This window comes from Vigna unguiculata, chromosome 4, assembly GCF_004118075.2.
Source record: "Vigna unguiculata cultivar IT97K-499-35 chromosome 4, ASM411807v1, whole genome shotgun sequence".
NCBI lineage: Eukaryota > Viridiplantae > Streptophyta > Magnoliopsida > Fabales > Fabaceae > Vigna > Vigna unguiculata.
This window is the reverse complement of record NC_040282.1, coordinates 39,646,310-39,670,363: the sequence shown is the minus strand read 5'-3', so window position 1 is coordinate 39,670,363 and position 24,054 is coordinate 39,646,310. Positions and strand designations below refer to the sequence as shown.

Here is a 24,054-nt window from a genome sequence, read left to right as displayed (position 1 = left end):
GATATAATATTTTATCTTCATGTATTTATTTAATTCTTTTAAAATATATATAGTTAGTCTATTTTTCATTAAATGTAACTTTTATCACCAATTTAGTATCATCTCTTGTGGTTTGTATTTATTTATTTTTAATTTTAATAAAATTTTATGTCATAACAAAATTATTAAAGAATTTTAACACATTAGTTGAGATGTCAAAATTATAATAATACCTAAAATAAATTTATTTGAAAAAATAATATATTAGAAGATAATTATATATTATGTAAAAAGATAAAGATAAAAAATAAATTAAAAAGCATGTTTTTTAAATAGAATAAAAATTAGTATAATAATATATCTTTTTCTTTTTTTTTTCTTTTGTATATGAGTTGAGACAATTTTATTTTCTCTATTAAATATATTTATTATTAATGATAGAAGAAAATTTATGTCCAAACTATAATTCTTTTCCATAATTTGACAAATTTTACTAGCCTTTTTCATTTTTAAAATGAAAATCATACATTTATTTTATTTCAAATTTAAAGTCAAAATCTGCTGGATTCTACTTGGATATATGCATATGCTTGCGTTTGAAACGTGAAAAATGTTAAATTCACGTAATTTATAACCATGAATTCATTTCACATATAAGGATGTCGCCGATAAGAACGGAGTTATAAATTGACGATTTGCGTGTTTAGTTCTATATCAAAATGATGTAAACTTGATTATAATTAATTTTTAAATGTGGAAATCGTACATATTTAGTTTTCAAAATTAATTAAAAAATAAAAAATTCAAGAGAAAAATAACTAATTCTTATATGGAGAATTGATTCAATGATGAACCAAACACATCTTACATTTTATGTAATTAATGAAATTGATTCATACCATCAATCGCCATCAACAGTACTTAGTCTAATAATTGACTTCTGGTTATAATTAAATATCTTTAAACTATGTATTTTAAAATACATTTTTAATTTATATAATTCCAAATATACTTTTAATTTTAAAGATGTATTTTAAATTATACAAATTTATAAATATCTTTTAAATTACGCAATATAAAATTAGGAATTTTGAACTGTGTCGTTGAGAATACAATTTCAGCTCATGAAACGTAAACTATATTTTATGATCTAAGTATTCATTCCAAATTACAAAGGAAAAAATTACCAAAAAAATAAGTATTATATTTCAAACTTTAATAATTATAAGTATTACATTTCAACAATTTATTCAATAATTAATGATTAATGGGTTTTAGTCAACTGTTATTATTACTCTTTGATGTTATTCAATAGTTAATGGGTTTTAGTCTACTTATTCAATAATTAATATTCAAAGTGAGCTTTAGTAAGCCTTGTATAATAATTAATATTAAAATTGACTAAGAAAATATTAAATAAAATAATAATTTTATATTAGTTGTACAAGAGGATATTTTAATGATTAATAAAAATTATACACAATAATATTCTTTTTTTCTAAACAAATTGAATACTGTAGAATTTATGGTTTGGTATGTGAGGAAATCCAAGTTTAAGAAAAATGACAGTTCTTAGTATTGAATGAGTTTTTTCAAATTTGAATTATGTGTATCTTTAATTTTTTTCACAAGTTAAATATTTTTCTATAAATTTCCATAAGAAATATTGAATTTATTATCTCAATTTTTCACCGGAGATATTGATTTTTCGTTTTTCTTAAGTGTTTACTTTCTCGATTAATGAGAGATTTTCTTTTATTCGAAGCACAAAAATTAAGTGTCGAGTTTATTCATTAGACAACAGTGAAAATATTTGTAACGAAAAAAAAAAAAACAGATGAATGGTTTAATTTGAATTTGTGATGAAATATTAAGCAATGAATTATTATTTCCGTCACTAACTCCATTATATTATTCTACCAATCTTTTAGTTACACAATTTTAAAGAAAGGACATTTTAAATATTTTTTTAAAGAAATATTTCTTCACATAGCTTGCTTCTTCAGATTTTAACAAACACCCATTGAAAAATATTGGTCTAAAAATCCTCCAAATTTTTTACTAGTGATTAGCACAATGAACCTTTGGATAACATTTCATTTAGTAAATAAACTATGTATTAAAACCAACACCTTCGATTCACTTATTTCTCAATTTTTTATACGTCAATTATTTGTATATCTAAACTCCTTCCAAAAATTTGTTGAATTTCTTCCTAGTTAATCTACCTTCTTCACCCTTCTGTTCTTTGTCTTTCAAAGTTCAAACACAACCATAACACGCAAACCAAAATAAATTATCACATCATCACGATTCACATCCAAATCTTATACTTTTCCCTTCACACTTCTTTTATAATCATATTTGCTTCATATTAAAATAAGAGACTATTATTAATCATAGTATTGCATTTCAAAACTGCTTTGCATGTCAAAAGTGGGTAGCTGCATAACTTAATCTTATTCTTTATTTTAATAATTAATTTTTTTCTTTTAATGTTCATAATGGGATGATATTGTTATTTTTTATTTAGTTTTTATGTACATTTGAATAAAGAATAATTTGCTTGTGTGTGGCCCGAAATTGATCACCTCAACACACTTTTGAAAATTTCTTCCTACACCCCCATATTTTCTTACTACACCCACAAAAAAACAAAGTAAAAAATCAATTTTGCCTCCCTCTTCTTCCCTCCTCTCCGGCACCTTCATATTTTTCTCCAGTTCCACTCCATTTTCTTCTTCACCTCCACCTTAAAAACATTCACAAATGTCTATTAAAACAAATGGAAGATAGCAATAATATGAAGTGTAATGAAAAAGATAGAAATTAACTACAAAAGATCCACGATAAAGGATATGTGGAATGTAACTAGATTCCATAATTCACATGAATTCATGTGCATATTAGATTATACAATTCGTAATGTAAAATTACATTACAATGGTACAATCAGGAATGTAATTCTATATTATAAATTATACAATTTAAAACGTAAATTTGTATTATAGATTATACAATTCAAAATATTTATGGATCGGACGATCTCAACCATAATTATGCATTGGTAGTGGTATATTGGAATTTTCAAAAAATATGAGATGCAGGAAGAAAATATGGAGGTGCAGGAACCCACACTTCTTCTAAACCAAAAACGAAAAAAGTAAAACAAAATAAACCAGCCCACATTAACAGCAGATAATACTCATAAAGATGAATTAAGCTTAGTGAATTCCTAAAATTTAAACATTGGAGGAAGTTGTATTACTAAACTATTTTTTACTTAATAAGTACAAGATGATTCAAAAAATCAGATATGTATCTGGTAAGCTTAATCGAAGTCACTTGCTTATTGCCAATTATCCTGTTGGATTGAAAGCTCGAATGCAACAAAATACAATGGCTTATGGGTGCTCACTTCGTAACAAAGTCATCATGCTTGAAAGTAACACTGTTTCAAATTGAATTTGTAGAAATTAAAATTCCTTTTAAAGCCACTAATTGTGAAACTGTGGAGTAAACAGGAACTGAGACACAGGTTCTAAATCGTATCATTGTTGATCTTATTATGATTTAGTTGTTGGCATTTCCAATCTACGAGGTCCCCATAGATTTTTGATTGTGTTAGTAAGAATTTGTTACACCCTTGTTGTTTTTTTTCCAATCTGACAATGACAGATTATTAGTTCTTCTGCATTACAGTTCTATCCTCTGCAAGGTCAACGGATCCCATAATGGCTTCATCACTCTACTTGGGGAAACTCTATGTTTCAGGTTTTGTAATAAATTGCCATCTTTCACTGTGTGTGCACTTTCAGAAGTTTGTGATAATGTCAAGGTTACTTTCTCAATGAAATTAATGATGTTGACACATGTGTTTCTTCTGTTCCTTTTCGGGAATAATGTAAACCGGTGGCTTCCTCAGAAACACCATATATTTATGATCAGTCTTCAATGCCATTTTCAGCATCCAATGCAGAACCAATCTAGAACAGTACTTAACAAAGTCATGTTATGTAATGGATCCTTATCCTTCTAATAACACAATCTATGTGGAAAAAAATCTTGTGTTTGTGAAGCTCCTCACATACAAAGTAATCATTACATTAATCAACCTCTCATTAGACTCTGAAATTGATGAACAAACTTTGAATCATGTGTCAAGCAATTTAGATTCACAGAATTCAATAGTGCTTTCTCCTTCCTCTCTCAACCTTTTTACTCAATTTAGTTTTGCTTCTATCAATGTTATTTAAAGCTGTCATGGATCAGCAATAGCCCAAAAAGAAAGCTTCTGTGTTTTGGGTCCTCTCTCATGTTACAACCCACAAATAAAAAGGATATATACATAATTGAGCAAATCTTTATTGTTGAGGGTGAAGTGAATTTGTGTGTGCTTAATAATTTTGGAGGATTTTAATGAAAGTTTTTTATGTATATAGATGTGTAGTTTAATTAAACACTTCAGTAAAAATGTCAACAATTTAAGCAAATGTGTAGTTTATATATATTGTGTATGTATAAAGTAATTAAAGATATTAAGTGAAAAGTAATATATATTTGACAAAAAAGAACATCTAAAATGATAACTAAATTTAAAAAATTCAACTGTTAAAGAAACAATATGATGCAGAATTTCTGAAAATAGATTTGAGTTTAATTTTTTCCTAAAACAAATATTTAAAAAGAGTCAATAAACATTAAATGTGATTGATTTTCAGACTAAAAATGATTCAAATAATTTGAAGAGTATGTAAAACTAAAGATCTTTGTCATATACAGTAAAACAACTGCACCTGTTCTAACGCAGTCTTTATTAAATTAACACTCTAATTTAAAATTCATTAGTTGATTCAGACACACATTTTTAACAGTTAAAAATTAACTAGTATTAACTTTAATAAACTTCTAAACAAAATCTAATATTTTAGTCACTTCAACCTTTTCTTCTCTTTCTCGATTTTGCCGATGTCATTTTAAAGTTCATGCAATTTTTATTCAGGTGGATTTCAGGGTGAAGAATCATATTAAATAATCTCCGAGTTCACTGACATTGTTAGTCCTTAAATTTGTTATCAAATTATCTCAATGGTTAAAGATTAGAATTGATTAAATTTTAATTAACAAAAAAAAAAAAAGACATTGTTATCGTTATGTACTTCGTCCTGTCCCACTCTCACCGCCGAGAACAATTTTTGCCGGAAACTGGAAAATGTTCACACCAAAATTCCACTACAACTTCAACATCTGAAACATGCAAAACTATGAAATCGCTTTAGCAAATTTTACAGTGCATATATACAAAAATGAATATCAATACAAGATTTTTCACTCTTGTTTGCTTAATCTAGTGTCTCCGACAGCCTCTTTCTTGGTAGATGTCGTCAAGGAATCTCTGTCATTTTATCTTCTGTCTGTGTATTTTCATTCGTGAAAGGCTTCAAATACCCTTCTATATCTATCTCTTCATTTCCTTGCAATGTTTGAGTTTCTAATAGTGATGTGAGAAATCTGTGAAGAACATGAACAGAGAAAATGTGAAGAAGAAGTCCCACATCCAGTAAAACATTGTAAGGGACTTTCTCCTCTTCTTATAAAAGGGAGGCTAAGGCTTTTCCTTAATTTGATTCTCTCCATGAACATTTGACAGAAAATAATTGAAGAATATTAGGTTTTTTTTAAAGAAAATGGTGGTTGTGGTGAAGTTATAAGAGAGAGCTTTAGAAAGAAGAAAATTGCTGTAACATGACAGAGAGCTTAAACCAAATAGTGAGACAAAACCCTAGATTAGTTCATAAATTAGATGAAAGAAAAGAGATTTTGAGTGGTCCACTTGATGAAAATGTACGCCGCTACTTCATAAATGCTATCCATAACTCAATGATGATGGAACATCATAGACACATGAATATTGCAGATAATCTTTATGTGTAAAAACATACATATAATATAGAGATGTGAAAAGAAAAATAAATTTTGCTTACGTACCAATGACACATAACTGCTGCACATGATGCATTTCAGGAATCATTTTGGGAGACTCAAAATGTACAAAAGAAGCAGAGATATAATTGTTTGGTCCACTTTGGATGGCCCCACGTACAAAAAGTTCAGCATGTGCATGCAATTAAGCATTTTTCTTGCACATGGACACGGACAGTGCACAGATAAACGTGCCTTTCCAACATATATTTCACTTTCATACCGTGACATACATTGTCACCTTACTAAACTATCACTGTTCGGAACTAATAATTAAAATCTTCAGTAAATGAGATCAACAGTGTTATGTAATAAAGAGATACAAAAAAAATGAAGTATAAACAAACACAAAGGACTAAATACATGTTTGCTTTTGTAATTTTTGTTCACTCTCAGTCACATCACCTTCATCAATATGTGGATCTTTTTGGTGCCATGTTCAATTGGTCAAAGAAAATGACAATAATGTATGGCATGAATGGACTACCTGTTCAAAGTTCAAAATTTCAATTCTCTGTTTCTTGGCCTGGCTGTATGCTGACATATTATCTTGATCTCTACGCCAATTAAGCAGAACACTAGAAAACACGTACATGCACAACCTCTCTGTCAAACAATATACCAAAAAAAACTATTGTTTTCACTGCAGAAACCAATTTATATAATAAACAACAAAAGGAAAAACAAATACAAAATCCTATGTTAAGATTAAAGCATAAAGAACTCATTCATGTTTTTCCATTTTTGTTCTGCATAATAGCTTTCAAGTGTCCATAGTTTACACTTCCACACAAAGCTTTTACTTTTACACCGTTTCTCCCTACATATCTTTCTCAACGAAATAAACAAAAATCCTGTATAAGTGCAGCTTCAAGGAAACAAACATGACAGAAAAGGACATTTAACATATTCAAACTCTTCACAAAAACACAAGTTTGGCTACTTACCACAATATTTCCGCAGTGTATGCAAGTTCTGCAAGTGAAGGAGTTTCTGATGCAATAATTGGTCCTAGGCAGCATTTACATGAGAAGAAAAGAGCCAAACGTAGCCAAGAACCACTTGCCGGCAAAGTCGCCGTAAAAAGCATCATGCAGCATAACGCCGGCAAGTCATCCTTGGCTGCATCACTCTCTGTTCCTCTTCATGTAAGTTGCTCTTAGGAAGAGACTGAGACTGCATGATTTGGTGCATCATCTATGTCTGTATTTATAATAAGGTGGTGCTAGGTATGGTAAATTGTAGCATTTAGAATATAATAAAATAAGGGTTTTGAATAATATGAATTAATTTTTGTGGCGCATTCACCAAAATGCCAAAAGTGGGAAGTGGCTTTAGATAGGAACCGAAAGCCACACTGTGAAAGTCACACCGCCGGACTGCCACATTGCCAAACACATCCCAAAGATCTTACTTGATAGGGTATGCCACAGAGGGGACCAATCCTTCAAGTTTTAGGCCCACTTTCTTTTTTCTTCTCTTTTTTTGTGTCTAGGCTCGTCATGGAGGAGAGAATGGGAAACACCAAAATATAAATTAAAGCTTTTTAAGACAATTTTTTATTTATTTTACTTTTACCTTCGTTGGGTTTTTAGTTTTTTTTTTTTTTAAATAAATATGTTTTAGTTTTGGTTTTCGTTGATAATTCATGAAAATGTAAAGTATTTTAGTTCTTGTAAAATACATAAACTTTAGTTTTAGTTTTATAACATGATTTTTCTTTTGTTTTCTGCTCCATAAAATCCATAAATACTATTTTTTTTTTTTAAATTAGGTGTAGAGCCGAGTTGGTGGTTTCGAAAAAAAAAATTAAAGTATCATAGTGTACCACAGGCATTAATTGTATTTAATTGTATTAAATACATGAATGGTCAATGACAAAATAAATAATAAATATTAGAAACGTCTTTTAAAAGATAAAAACATATGGAAATAAAATTAAAATTTATTGACCTTGTAGGAAGGATCTAGAAAACAGTTCATGAGTAGATATTTAAATATTTTATTAAATATTTATATTTCAAATAACTTTTTTGTTATATTTTATAAGGAATATATTTTTTCTGTCTTTGTTTTAGATATTTGACTCTGTTTCTCATTTTTACTAAATATGAGAGCATAATATAAAAATTCTAATGAAAATTGTTATAATTAAATCTAATCAATATTTTAAATATAATTTTATCTCTACAGGGTTGTAAAGTTTGTATGTGAGATGTAAAAGTTCAAAGATAAATATTTGTTTTGTTCAAATTGTTAGAATGATCGAATCGTTGATATGAATTTTCTACGTGTTAATATTACATCGTATGTGAATAGATGTCTATAAGCAATGAGAAGCTCTTTTTGGTAATAACTCACAGTTCAAATATCTTTTCTTAAGCGAGCACATTTTCACTTAACTTAAAATATTTTAACTCAAACATTTTTTCTTAGAAAAAAAATGTGGAATAAAAGTTCTTGACATATTATTAAAAGAAAATTATTATTTTCTAATATTAAAGAGGTCATATGTTATAAGATTTAAATAATTCAAATTGGCAAGGTAACTTTGTTATCATCTCCATGTAAAAATATGTAAGAGTGTGTGGCTTGAATTTTCTTCATATAAAAAAAGTTATATGAAAATAGTGAGCAAATATGAATGAATGACTACACAAATGGTTGGGAATCTAAATGAAGCGTCAGAAGAAGAACAGTGATGCTTGTTTTGAAACAAGGAAACTTCAATTATTTTCTCAAAACGTTGATGTCACGTATAACATCATTTTTCAAAAACAATTTGTAATTAAATTATAAAAAAAACATATAGTATTTCATTTTTTTCTTGTTTTGAAGATTCTGATTTCCGACTTTAATCTCAAGAACATTAAAACATCACCCTGTTTATTTTTATGAAAGACTCGCAAAGTCCCAAATTAAGCATGCATAATGATTATTTTGAATAATATGTTAAAAATTCAATATCAAAATTTTCTAAGTAGAGACATACAAGAAAGAAAACTATGGGTAAAATTTTAAAAAGTCAGAATAAGAAAAAACAATTTGATATTTTGGACTAATATTGTAGTGACAAAAATTTATTTTAACTTTAATTAGAAGGTACTTCCTTTGGGACCAACTGCCTCTACATACTCTATCACAGTTCTGTCCATGTGTAAGATTTTGATACCATCTGCAAAGAGAGTATTGAATTCTCTTCTTTAATAAGGTCCTCGAACTTAGCGAAACAATATTCGATTACTGAATAAAATTTATGCAAAAGATAATCAATTTCTGCACTTTTATGTAATATAATTTGATAAATGTTAGATAACTTGTTTCATAAACACGTATGAATAATGAAATATGGTTCTAAAAGAAACATTATTAGCCTATCAAAGGTTATACACTACGATTATTATCAACTAAAATCTTATTTTAGACATGGAAAATAACTTTAGTATAACACTTTCACTGCAGTAGTGTAGTTATACAAGTTATAATGTTCTTAAGTTTCAGTACTCTCTTAAAATATGAATTCTCTTTTAGTTGTATTACACTTTTATCCCTTTTTGTTTTGAATTATGCATGTTTTGGCGTGCCAATTTTTTTAGATATTAACAATACATTTAATTTCTTTGCAAGAGAGTATTGAATTTTGTTCTTTAATAGACCCTCGTATTTAGCAAAACCACCATTGAATTTGTAAATAAAATTTATACCAAAGATGAGTCTCTTTCTGTCTGCACTTATTTATATATTTATATATTATAAACATGTATTCTTTATTAGAAAGAAGTAAAAGTGTTACTATTAAGAGACATTTAAATTATATAATTCTTTATTTTTTAAAAAAAAAATCACACTTAACTCCTTTAAAAAATAACTAAACTCATATTTGGTTGTGTTAAAACTTAAAATATCACCGCCTACTAAATTAATCAAATGTTTGATTTTTTTAATATTTTCATTATTTTATTATATGAAACCATGTTTTTGAATCATTCTTAGTAACTTTAAAACTGTAGTAATAGCATTATCAATGACAATAAAGTGAAGAAAATCTATTTTTTTGCAAAATCACTGATATTAAACTCTGTGAGAGTTGACAAACCTAGAGCAATGTGTTTTATTAGCTTGTAATTGATGATTAACTTAGCGTGGTCAACAATTGTCAGCGCCGACAGGTTTTTGCGGCGAATCCTCTTGCCCTAATTATGATTTTCCATGGAGCTCCACCTTTATTACTAATAATCAATAATCTACTTTTGCAATGAAAGTTTTCCAATACCATAACATTTTCTAATATTTTTAAACTATTTTATGTGAAAGAATTGAAACGTGAAACTACAGCTAATTTTTTCAGCTCTTATTTCATTGATAGTAGTTTCAACAGAGTATCTTCATGAACATATTTGTTTTACCCAAAATCTACTTTTGTCATTTTAACACTAACTCAAATGAAAAAAATGCATTGAATATTTTTCTTTTATTATGTAATGTTACTTAAAAACAAACCAGATAACAAAACCAAATATGTTTTACTGACCAACTTTTTTGTAAGCTACACCTTACAAAACTATAACTTCTGTATTATGTTGTATGAAAAATATATTTTAGGAATTATAATTGAGAAATTTATATACATATAACGAGTTGGATGACTGAAGATGGATAGCGATGGTACACATATTTGATTTTTAACTCGCATTTCCTTTTTACTACTTCGGTAATGACAACATATAACTTTTGAAATAATGGGAACACAAATAAATTGTATCTCGGTATATGTAAGATGCATGTATCGATCCTTCAATCCTTACCTTATTTTTTATTGATAGCTCAGAATCTCTCACAAAACTATACAAATACAATAAATGGGTCATGCTTCGTAATAGTTAAAGAAATTTTATATGAAATGAAATACATTAATCATGTATTACTTTTCAAAATGATACATCCACTGTATTGAACTGGACCACCAAGTCTAACTTCATATGCAAGATGAATTAGGAGATTTTCCATTGAATCAATGAATTAGTGAAATGTTTTCTTTCATTATAACCAAATCTTCATATCTCAATGTCGTAGAGCATAAATCTTTAAAGAAATTACTTATTTCGGTTAGGGGATTCAAAGCATGCATTGGCAATGTACTAAATGCAATAGGAAGTAAGCACTCCATGAACACATGACAATCATGATTTTTCACCTTGTGTATCCTTCCCTTTTCAACATCAACACATATTGCCAAGTTCAATGAATAACCATCAAGCACCCTGAGTTCTTTTATCCAACGACAAACTAATTTCGCTTCCTCAATACTTAAAGAGTAATGGCTTTTTGCTTAGATCTTTTTCCATTAGCTAGCGGTTTGAGCTCTAAGTCAGGGCGACTACAATACAAAGCGAGATTCATCCTTTCTTTCTCATTGTCTTTGGTTTTACCACTGACATTCATGGCAATGTTCAATATATTGTCAAAGAATTCTTTTCTATGTGCATGACATCTAGGTTGTGTCTTAAGAGATTATATTTCCAATAAGGAAGATTCCAAAATATACTTTTTTTCCTCCAGTTATGAAACTCGCCATATCCTTGTAATTTTGGCAAACAAGGATTTTCTGTGGCCGTTAGTTAATACCTTACTCTTCCTAAACCAAATCAAGTGTTGTTGTAGGTGGTGGGTCAAACCAGCAATTTTTTTTCCCCATTTTCTAATGTAAAGGCTTTTGAATGCTCCATACAATGTGGATAGGCCAATTTACCTTAAGTACCCCAACTAGATATATCCCATATGTAGAGAAATCATTTATAGTCCACATTAAACCGACTCTCATGATAAAATTCTTCTTTCTTGAAATATCATATGTATCTATACCAGTCCACAACTTCTTTAGATCATCCACCAAAGATTCAAGATACACATAAATTCCTGTCGTTGGATGGCATTAGACAACTTAAGAACATAAATGGCTTTGTCATGCTCATTTCATGGGGAAGATTGTATGGGGTGACAATTATTGGCCAACAAGAGTAAGGGATATTGATGATTGAGTGAATGGGTTAAATCCATTAAAGCATAAACCCAAGCGTATGTTGTGTGGATCGGTTGCAAAGTCTGGATGTAACTGATCAAAATGCTTCCAAGCTTCACCTTATGAGGGATTATGTAACACGCCCGAGCTACTTCACCTTTGGAATTATAGGTAAATAGAACATTATCTTCACTGGAACAGACTTTTTTGTGTTTGCTCCTGTGTCGCGATCATGATACCCTAACATATCACAAAATTTGCGATGGATAAGTGATAATATTAATTTTTACCATTATCCAAGCTATATTTCATTAGCAAAATCATCTCTTCCAAAGCTTTTAACCTACTTAATTCTCAATTTTACCTTACTTTTGTAAATAAATACATTTTGGGTTACATTGATTTAAATATACCACTAATCCCCATTTTTTGTGTCCTTTCTGTAGATGGGAAGCTTTGTTCCAAAAATCCAGACTAATGAGTGACCCGAAATAGCAAGGAGAAGAAGGAAAATGTCAACAGGAAGCACCTGACGACGCGAAGCCAACGCCAAGCGGAACAGACCGCCAGCCAAGCGCCAAACAGGCGCTACTGTTAGTCACCGCCTGGCGGGACCTGGACACCGCTGGGCGGTAGCGGGTAGTTTTGCCCACTGTTTTGTCGCTAGCGCCTGTCGGTGAGACCCTTCCGCAAGGCGCCAGTTTTCGCTGATGTGGCAAGTTGGCTCTTCTTTTTCTGTTTTCGCGAGGGGAAACGCATCTTTGGCATTTTGGAGACACGAAGAACGCATTTGGAGAGCTTGAAGGAGTGTTAGGGCTTGTGGGAACAACTCCATCTTCCTATTGGTATCTCTTTTTCTTCCATTTCTTCAATTTCTTCAATTCTAACCCCGGCAATATCAAGTCATATCATTTCTAATCTTTTCCATTCACTATGTGCCTTTAACTTCCAAAGTTCAATTTTAATTATTTATGCAAAATTTAATTTCATACATTGAAACTCAAAATATGAATTTATTCATTAGTTTAAATTAGTCACTAATTACACAATTAATTAGTATACACGAGTCTCTTGGGAAACGATATCCCGGTCTTACCGGTTACTACTTGCGCGACTTGGTACACTTGCCAAAGTCTTAACAATAAGTACTCCATCATTTTTCCCATTTCATTGTCATAAAACAATAACCAATTATAATTTTTTATTCATAATAGTGACTATTTTAGTAACCAATAGTAAATTGATATTTAAATTGGTCACTATAGTGACTAACAACTTTTGGTTACTAAAATTAATTTTAATAAAATATTTTCTTGTAGTGATAAAAATATGTCAACTTACCTTACTTTGTTGGATAGTACGTCTACCACATGTGTTAATTAGACGATTGTAAATATGATATTGTAGATGCAATGAAGGTCTCAAGAATGCATAGTTATGCAAATATTGTATACATGAATATATATATATATATATATATATATATATATATATATATATATATATATATATATATATATATATAAAATGCATGATGCATAATGTTTGTATTTTGAAAAAACTATTCATTAAGCACCACAAATTTAATTATATTTATATAATTATCTGTCTATTTTAAAATATTTAGTAAAAAAAATTAGTAATAGCAAAGTAAAATGTGTTTGATAAAAAAATAACAAAACTCTTAATAATAAGTGATGAAAAATTATTATATATCTATCATTTTTTGCATATAAACTAAAATGTCAATTTAAAATAGTAATTTTTATATAAACTAAAATTTGAAGCTACTATAGAATGTCACCAAAACAAAAAAGATATAGACCCACTTATGTAAAAGGCAGTTTATGTACTCAATTTTCGTAGTCTTAACAGTGTAAAACATATTTATTACATGCTCATTCAATCATATCAATAATACAACCTTTGCGATAATTATGGTGAAAATAAAGCATTTGTGATTCAACAATTAATAATATGAACATATTTTACAGTGTGATAACAGAGATCTTTTCTGGAGTTTATGCAATGTAGCTAGCAAAAGAGAACACAAGTCCCTGAAACAGTAATTAGAAAACAACTTTGAATGAAAAGTATAAGATTTGAACATCACCTCAAAAATCAATTCTTTGAAAAGTTTTGTTGTCTAGTGATTGCGGTGGCATGAGGTGACTATCCTTTTGACCTTTTTTGCATGCTTAGGATGAAACTGTGATCCATCGCACAAGATTTCAAATAGCAACCTAGAAAGTTGAAATCAAGAATACTCGGCCTTAAATGTTACACGTCATGATTAATAAACACTTGCAATTAACATGGACATGAAAATGACGAAGAAATAGTTAAGATAGATGCATGGAATAACATTATATAGCACACGAGTCTAGGTTTTGAAAATTGACAATGTTTTTTGATGATGAATAAGAAAAAAGTGAAACGATGATGGGGTGTTGTGGGGTTTGTGTCCCCTTTTTTGGCCTTATGGTTCCATGTTTGCTTTATGACAAATTGCTTTCATGCTTTTGATAGTGCTTGGAAAAGCCTGAGATGGCATACCATACCTCACCCTATAACATTAACATAGGACCATAAGTCACATGATACCTTTCGCCCCTAGAAAATATGTTTTCTTGCTTTTCCACAAGTTTTTTAGATTTTATTTTAGGTATCGTTGCAAATATGTAATTTTAACAAAATTCACTTTTCTAGTCTTTTTTGTCCTTTTCGTTTATAAATTAGAAAACTTGTTTAAGCATATCCTTACTTCTCTTTCTCACAATATTTTTTTTTTCAAAATTCTCACATCGACTAAAATAAAATCAACTAATTTAAAATATATAAATGAATATAAATCTCATCTTATAAATTATTTTTATAAAGTTAAATTAAGTTTATAATTCACTTCTTATCATAATATCATAATAGAATCTTAAATTACTATTTATTTAAAACAAATTTTGTATCTTTTCCAATCCATAAATGCATATTTAACTAGAACAAGAAAATTAATATGAGCACAAGAAAATCCATAAAGGAAAGTGTGATGATTTGTCATTATACATTGTGCTTTTAAGACTAGTTGTTCTAAAATCCAAGTTAACATTTATAATATTTTTTCCTATATGGTACAAAATTTTGTAAAATTCTTACATTAATTATGGAGTATTTTAGTTTTTACATATAACCATTATAGTTTCTTATGTGTCATGTACTAACTAAAGCGTTGAAATGAAAAGAGTATTTGTTACTCTTTCTCTTTTCTTTTTTTTTATAGTGTTTTTAAGCTTATTTACCTGAATATGAAATATAGTAAAACATTTTTTTGGTAACAAAATAATTATATACCTTTTAAAATATTTTCAATAAAAGTAACTTATATGAGTTGCTTTATATATTGAAAAATAATAACTTTTAATTCCTTTATATTATATCATAATTAAATAAATTGTACTTATTTTTTTTCAGGAAGTATAAAGAATGTTAAACAGTTTGTACTTTTGTACTTTTTAAATTTAAATTTAATTATTATTTAAAATAAAATTTATTGTTATAAATAATAAAATATTGTTTTTTTTATTTTAAAGTTGAATTGTAATTATGTAGAGAAACTTTTGAAATGTGATGTGGGAGTATTAAATAAAAGAGTTGTTTTAAAAAACTCAAAGTACCTCTAAATATCTTTCACTATAATATTTTTGTTTTGCTTTTTCTTTTCATTTAATATATTTAATATAATAAATTCATATGTGAATGGTGTAGAAGCTATTATATAGTTATTGAAATTATAGAAGACCAAAAAAAATGAAGATAGATAAATAAAAGATATATTTAATCTTATTGGCTGTGGTAGAATAACTGTAATTTTAAAATTCTTTTACTTAAATAAAATTTAAAAAAATCAATAAAAAATTTAATTTATTGTAAATAATTATAGATAGACCGAATATGTGTGACAAAAAGATAGGAAAGACATACATTCTGAACTAGCTTATCCTATAATAAATGTATAATAAAACGACATAAAAATGTCTGATCATATCATCGAATAAATGTTCAATAAATACAATTTTTTTTAACATATCTTAGAAATGTCTGAGTGTATCTTATAATACATGTGTAATAAAACACATTCCAAGCATATTATGTTTTGAGCTACGAAAAACACTTTCTGAGATATTAAAGGGAAAATCTAACATGTATGTCTTTATACTGTGCATCCTCTGCTTTCGGTGATTTTGTTCGGTTTGGAAAATGTAACCAACTAATGCGATTGACAATGGTATGACATTTGAAACCTAATTTTGATTGGTGACTCAGTTCGGTTCACCACGTGGTTAGGCAAATATAGCTACGAGATGAAAAGTTATTGATTTCCATCTTATTCCTATAAAACCTTTTACAGTTTATAATAGTAAAATATATTATTATTATTATTATTATTTTGTTCTTTCCACCGTCTCAACTATTCAAACATAATATGGTTTAAATTATATAATACCAATTATTTTAGACATGTACAATTTACTATTAACTAATAACAAGGGATTAAATTTATATGAAAAAAATATACTTACTTTAGAGTTAGAGCACCACTGTGATTGTGTGTTAGGTGTGAGAGTAAAATAATATATAAAACTTTTAAAATAAAAACAAAATAAAATTAACAATTGAAAATGCATTATTTAAATAAATTTTATATTATTATTATATATTCCAAAGAATAAGTAAAATAATTCTTAAAACGAAAAGTATCATTACCATAAAAATCATCAACTTTTTTTCTCTTAATTTTTTTTTATGAAATAAAATCAATATTAAAAGAACTTTAAATCACTTTTAAAAAAACAATCTAACTCCTTCATATAATAAAAATTAGAAGTTCAGAAAATGAAACCAACCGATGTGGAACTTCATTTTTAACATAATGTGTAACTCTAGTCCAAAATGTCTGCTTGCATTAAAGTTTGTAAATATAAATTTTAATAAAAATATATTGTAAACTCAAATTTAATAAAAAAAAAATTATTATAACGTGATTTGTATTTTTAATTTTTTTTTCTCGGCAAATGTATGTTAACAAAAGAAGTTTCCAAAGTACTTTTATTTGATATTGCTATTCTTACATAAATTCAGTCAACGAGAAAAAAGAAGTTATTAAACAACCCGGTTGCATTGCAGAGAAAGTAATTGTTTCAAAAGAAAGTAATTAAAAAAAACTATATTTATATATTTACAACTACCAAATTAAAAGTGCATGCAAATGATTCTTATTAACTTTTAAACAAAAGCAGTTATAATTAATTTTTATATATAAATAAAATTATTTTTTAAGTAATTTTACATAATAAAAATTAAAAATACATTTAAATTAATTTTAATTATATTTTGCATACCTAAATTAAAATTACATCTACCAAATGACTATATTTATGCATGGGCCATCAGCTTATTCATTTCTATGAGTGACAAGCCCAAGCAATAAAAACACTAGATCCAAGCATAAAGAGATTTCTTTTCACACCCCATATTTTCCTTTTGCACCTTCGTAAATGTTAAAAAAATCTCTATTTTTTATACTATTGTGTATGCAAATGCATAATAGTTTTATCTACTATTATCTGGGAGAAACTATAAATTAGTGTTGATCAGGCACTTGTAATTTTATTTCTTCTAAATATTACTACTATTATCAGTTATAAACGTCATGTACTCATAATTAACATAAATTAGTTTCAACAATTAAGCAAACACATCAAGAGTTGCAATTTGCCAAAACATTGATTCTCATCTTTGTACATATATAACAGGTATACAGAAAGAAGTTATCTAACTTAGTCTAAGTAAAAATGGAATCAGATTAAACAACACCATCATAAATAATCAGTGAGCAGTTTTCTTTTTTTTAAAGATCGGTAAGAAATACAAATTGCACACCAATTATTTATGAAAAGGTTATATATATTATTTAACTCCATTTTCACTCAGACAAATGCTGCAGAAAAAATTGCTATATATGCTTCATCATTTAACTCACAATTTGAACAGGTTGGTAACCTTTGTGGATGGAGTCTTTCACTGCATCCAACACAAGTTGAGTCTTTCTGCTCAAAAGTGGCCAAGTTTTCTGAGGCTTCATTTCACATCTCTTAACCTTCTGAACCAAATCAGCAAACTCCATAACCATGCAAACTTCTTGAGAAAACTGTGTCTCCACAACGTGCTCATTCGGCTTAGGGCACCACCTTCCCGGTTCGATGTTGGCATAGTCCAACTCTGAGGCCTCCGAAAAGGTGGCATAACCCAAGTTTTCTTCAAAGGGAAGGGGAAAATCGTGCAGACGAAGACAGCCTTTTGTTCCCAGAAGTGTTACATCGAAGGTTAGGTGGGATAAGAAGGAGCAGTGAAAGGTGGCGGATCTTCCATCTTCCCAGTGCATGGAAGAGCCGCAAGAGATTATGACACCTTCTTGGTTGAGAATGGCTCCTGGGAATGCAAGCACTGATTTTGGAAGCTCGTAATCCACAGCCCATAAGATGGCTCTGATGCAATACCAACCGGTGTCTCCTAAGGCACCCAGACCATCTAAATCTGCCTTCACGCGAATGCTACTTTTCAGAAATTCAGGACCAGGGTTGTATGTCAGACAAGTGTGTATCTGAAGAACAACAACACATGCAAAACACAAAACACAATATTAATCTAATCTCTCACAGTATCACTATTCAACATGTCAATTAAAGATAAGATAATGTAGAATATATAATATATCGACAACCCACATATTATAAACCTTATGATTATCATAGAATTGAATTAGATTTAAAATTTATATTTTTAACAATCACATCAAACTCATTTTTGCATTTATTGTGATATCAAAACTTGTAAGATTGACTTAGGTTATAACAGGCTTCTTAATATTTACATATATAAGTTTTGGAAGAGTTTGGATCATATATAATGGCCCATAACTTAAGGTATTGCTTTCTGCACCTCCACAGTTACTAATAATGCAGCCCCATATTAATTACAAAGACTAAACTACCCGGTCCATATTAATAAAAAGACTAAACTACCCTTCATTATTGCTGCTGCCATTATCATTAAATAGACACTGTTCCATCGTGGCCATCATTGTTGCAGAGGAGAAATAAGCGAGAGAGAATACTGTAAAGGAAGAAGAAGAGAGAAAACACGAAAAAAAAAGCACATTCTAAATAACTCTTCCCCAAACAAATTTCACGTGTTCAGAAAAACAATTTATTTACAGAATGTGTATAATTTTTCAAAAAATTCGTTTTGGAAGATAATATCATGTGTTTCAAAAGTCATATTTTGGAAGAAGAAAAAATCAAAATGTATTTCATGCATTCCAAAAATTTTATTCCAAAATTTCTGAAAAATTTGTTTCAATTTTTTTTTTCAAAACATGTGATTCCAAAGTCCCTTTTACATAAAAATGATCATTTTGAAAAATTGGAAATATATATCAAGAAAACACTGAATGATTATTTAAATAAAGAACAGAATGTTAGAGTGCTTAATATTATATCAGTAAAGGTATAGAAAAAATGAAGTAAAGAAGTCAACAAATATATTACAGATGTAATATGTAATAAGAACAATTGAATTTTTTGCCTCTACGATTCATGATCTATAATTTTCATTTTTCCATTTCTTTTAATGATTTAGGTTTTTAAAATATCCGCAATTTGGCTATAATTTTTAATTTAGTATATGTTAATTTTTAAGTCAGCAGTTGAATAATGTCAGTATTGACAATTAATCCTAAGTATGATATTGGGCTGAAGGGGGCATTGAAAGGAATTATCTTTTGTATAATATTTACATCAATAATGCATAATATTTAATCTTTTGTATCGTCCAATCACGTTTTATAAAAAAAGAAAATGTAACAAATGACAACATTTTCATATTACAACATGGACGATATAAAAATCAACTTTCTCTCACAGCCATTTCATTTCGAACCAGACCACCTTTGCTAGCAAGAAAAAAAAACCTATTTTATTAACAAAATGTGAAAGTGTTGTCACGTGTAAAAATTATGTAACAAAATAGTTAAATATTCAGCATTCTTATCGATCTGCTAAAGTTGAATAACATTGTGTCGAGTAAAGTGGTGACAAACTTTTGACACCAAAAGACAAGTTTAATCGTGTTGAGTTTAGTTCGTAAAGAAAACCAAAATGAATTAATTAAATAATAAAAACCTATGCTTACTAGATTTACCTTTCCTCAACTTCGAGCATCACAATTGAGTGTAGATGTGTTTCTCGTAGAAAGCTAGCTCGAGAAAAGACAAACATCTACGCGTGTGTAAAAGTTTACAATAAATAAAAGACGTGAAAGAAGAGAGTGCTTTAAAATGTAGAAAACGATGAAAAAAGTAGATAACACAAATATAAAATTTGTTCCTCTTTAAAAAAATTTAAAAAATAAGATATTCTAAAATTGCCAAAATCAAATAGAAAAAGCCTACCATGTATACAAGTTTTGTTAATATACGGCGAGATTTTAATTGTAAGCTTTGATAAATATATGTAAACTAATTAAATAAATCCCCGAAAACAGAAAAAAAAAAAAACTTCAAAAAACCTTTCATTTAACAACTTCAATTCGCAAATCCTTCTAGGAAACCTTAAAATACCACCGATTATCTCTAAACCAAAACCAACAAAAAAGGAAAAAATTTAACAATTACCAAAAGAAATCACTATATAACAATTAATTTTATAGAAAAAATAATTAATCATTATAATAACTAATTTAAATATTAATTTATAAAAGTATCTAAAATTTTTTTTATTATAATAAATTTTTTAATTAATATTAGAATCTAAATTTAACAATTAGAAAATTAGTGTCTAACTTAATCTTAATCTAATTTAAAGACTAAATTTTTGATAACAAAAATATTAATGATTAATATTAAAGACTAATTTAGATTCTAAATAATCTCTCAAAATAGTTATTTAATGATTTTTTTTTAGTATGTATACTCATGCAATAATGAATCCATAAGGTAATTCAAATTTAAACTATATTTTTCACAAGAAAAAGAACAAAAAGGAAATATATATATTATGAATTGATTAATTTGCACATACCCATTTGAGTTGACCAAAGCGTTGAGCATCAGATAAAGCCTCTTTCATTTTAGCCGTTCGAGGGTGGTGCATCCACATGGTGCCATCCATGAACTGCACCCCATGACCCTCACAAGCCTCAAGAATCCGGTCAAGCTCCGCCACGCTCATCGCCGCCGGCTTCTCCAGCAGTACATGCTTCCCTCTCTCCGCCGCCTTCACCGCCCATGTCACATGCAAACCCGTCGGAAGAGGAATATAAACGGCATCCACTTCATCATCTTCCAACACATTCTCGTAATTTCCATAAACCTTAACCGTCTTAGGTAGCTTCTGTTCGGCCGCGAAAGATTCAGCCTTTTCGACCCAACGACTGGCTATGGCGTGGAGCTTCGCGTTTGGTGCTTTGCTTATGGCTTTGCATAGCTTGATGGAGATGTTAGCACACCCAAGAATGCCGAAACGCACTGCATTTTCCTCTTCGCTCATATTTGTGACACTATGAGAGATTAGAGAGTGATTAGTTTGTAGTGCTTAGAGATAAACACTATGGTTAACAAGTATTTATCTAGGGGACCAAATCGCATGTGGTTTTAAAATATCATTAATTTAGCATTATAATTGCTGGTGGTTGGATCCCAAGACGTTATTAAATGTAGCTTATTGACCTAAGAAACTATGCTTCATTTTTATTTTAATAGACATCACATTTTACCCTTTAAAAGAATTTCCATGTCTCCAGGAGAAAGAAAAGGAATCACTTCTTTATTTTATTATTATGTCTTTTGTGGATTATTATTCAAAATAAATGCCAATTATTGAAATAAATTAGTGATTCTTGATTTGGTGGAGATTAAGAAACATAACCATAGTTGACCTTCAAATATATTTTTTCCCACGAGCTATTTAGAGCCAAAAAGCTTCTAGAAGAAATAATTTGTTCACTTACTGAAGCGGATGTATTTATTTGACTCAAATGATATTTTAAATTTATAGCTTTTTTGCATTCTCGTTTTCCCATTAAACAAGAATGAGGTATATATCAAATCTTTATGAGAAAATCACTTTTTTTTTTAGTTTTAAAACACGTATATTTCCTCCTATAAGACATACTCTAAATGATATTTTAGCTTTTTTTGTAAAAATCCCCTTTCTTAGATAAGAGAATTATAATAGTTGGACAAAGTAACTGGCAGTGGCGGAACTTATCAAAAAATTTTAGAAATGTGAAATTAAATTTTTTATATATAAATTATATTTTAAATTAAATAAAAAAACTTTTCATTTTTTCTGTTTAAATCATTTTTATAAAGTAATTCTTGTATGTATTTTTAATTTATAATCTTTCTAATTCATTAAATTAACGAACACTTTAATCTCTAATCCAATTCAAGGCTGTTCAACTAATTTATTATGTGCATAAAAATTCGTGATGCATACATCTATAAAATTTTACAAATTTTACCATATATACAGTGAAAAACACAACAATTTTTAAATTTCATAATTTAAGTTATACCAATTTCGGAAAAATATAATTAGGGTTCATGCTAATTTTATAAAAGAATCCCTACAATCATAATTAGGCATACTAATTTGGAAAAAATTTAATTTGAGAAAAATATCGTTAATAAATGATCATAAGTACCTAAATCATAATAAGATACTAATCACATGAGAGATATTGTGTGTTTTTCGATCTTTTCTTTCCTATCAATTTCTTTACCTTTCTTTTTACTCACATTGTTTTTTAATCATTTATGGTAAAAAAAACCTTATAACTAAACTAGGGATAGAACCCTATTACCTTATTAACCAATATCCATTAAATTAATTTTTATTTTTATTTTTAAATAATAAATATATAAATAAAATAGACAATACAATGAAAATTTTACTAAATTTAATATAAATAAAATAATAATATATAAATATAATTTAAAATATATATATATAACATACATAAAAAAATATTACAGTGGTTTGTTATTGGTATCAGGTTTAGTTTAATATGTTAATATTGATTTGAGTAATACAACTTTATTTGTTCTTAAGTTTGAAGTATTACATTCATCGTAAGTAAGGTCAATTTATAATATATAAAGTGACTACAAATCTTATCTTATATGTCGATTTATGTATATGTTTTGATGTGTATATATTTAGGATATCCTTTTTGTTTTGCTTGACCAAATTCTATTATGAAAAAAAATATTAATTATTATCACATTACTGAAAATTTTCATATTTCATAGAATTTTTCTTGAAATTTTTTTATAAAATTTTTGAAAAAAAATATTTTCTTTCTATTTTTTCTAAGATTTTTAATTGACAGAGTGGATAATTATTTTCTACAAAATTATAAATTTCGCAAGTATTTCTTACATATTTTTTTTGTAAAACATGTTTTGTACAAAATATTTTGCAAAAAATTGGTAACAATCTCTTGCAAATCATTTTTCATAACAAAATTTACAATTATTTTCTATGAAAAAATTCAAAACAAAATTGAGGAAATATATAATATTTTAGTAGTGTGAATAGTTTCGGTCAATTAAATAACATACAATAATACCACTATCTTCCCAAAAATATTAGGTGGGAACAATACTATGATCAATAACAGCCACCCTATTTTAATATGAAATAAATATAAAAGAAGTGTGAAGGGAAATTTATAAGATTTGGATGTGTATCGTAATCTTTGGATAATTTATTTTGGTTTGCGTGTTATGGTTGTGTTTGAACTTTGAGAAACAAAGAACAGAAGGGTGAAGAAGGTAGATTAATGTGGAAGAAATCCAACAAATTTTTGGAAGGAGTTTAGAGAATATACAAATAATTGATGTATAAAAAATTGAGAAATAAGTGGATCGAAGGTGTTGGTTTCAATACATAGTTTATTCACTAAATGGTGAATTGGAGAAGAAAAACAAAGTGCAAAGTGGAAGGTAGGTGGATGGA

The 24,054-nt window shown here is 28.1% G+C and overlaps 1 protein-coding gene across 1 annotated transcript; it reads right to left on the bottom strand.

Moving 5' to 3' along the window:
- Positions 1–17,745: 17,745 nt before the first annotated feature.
- LOC114181361 (uncharacterized oxidoreductase At4g09670-like) lies at positions 17,746–21,645 on the bottom strand. Its single transcript, XM_028067787.1, has 2 exons — positions 21,112–21,645; positions 17,746–18,635 (listed from the first exon to the last, which is right to left on the bottom strand). Exons 1-2 carry the CDS (start codon positions 21,577–21,579, stop codon positions 18,006–18,008), a joined length of 1,098 nt encoding a protein of 365 aa, XP_027923588.1. The 5' UTR covers positions 21,580–21,645; the 3' UTR covers positions 17,746–18,005.
- Positions 21,646–24,054: the final 2,409 nt, after the last annotated feature.

What these genes read in the sequence shown, in the direction of transcription:
- LOC114181361 (XM_028067787.1), bottom strand. Translation starts at nt 21,579, where the DNA reads ATGAGCGAAGAGGAAAATGCAGTGCGTTTCGGCATTCTTGGGTGTGCT. An exon ending in GCTTTGGTCAACTCAAATGG is followed by an intron (nt 18,636 to 21,111) that starts GTATGTGCAAAT and finishes GTTGTTCTTCAG; the next exon opens with ATACACACTTGTCTGACATA.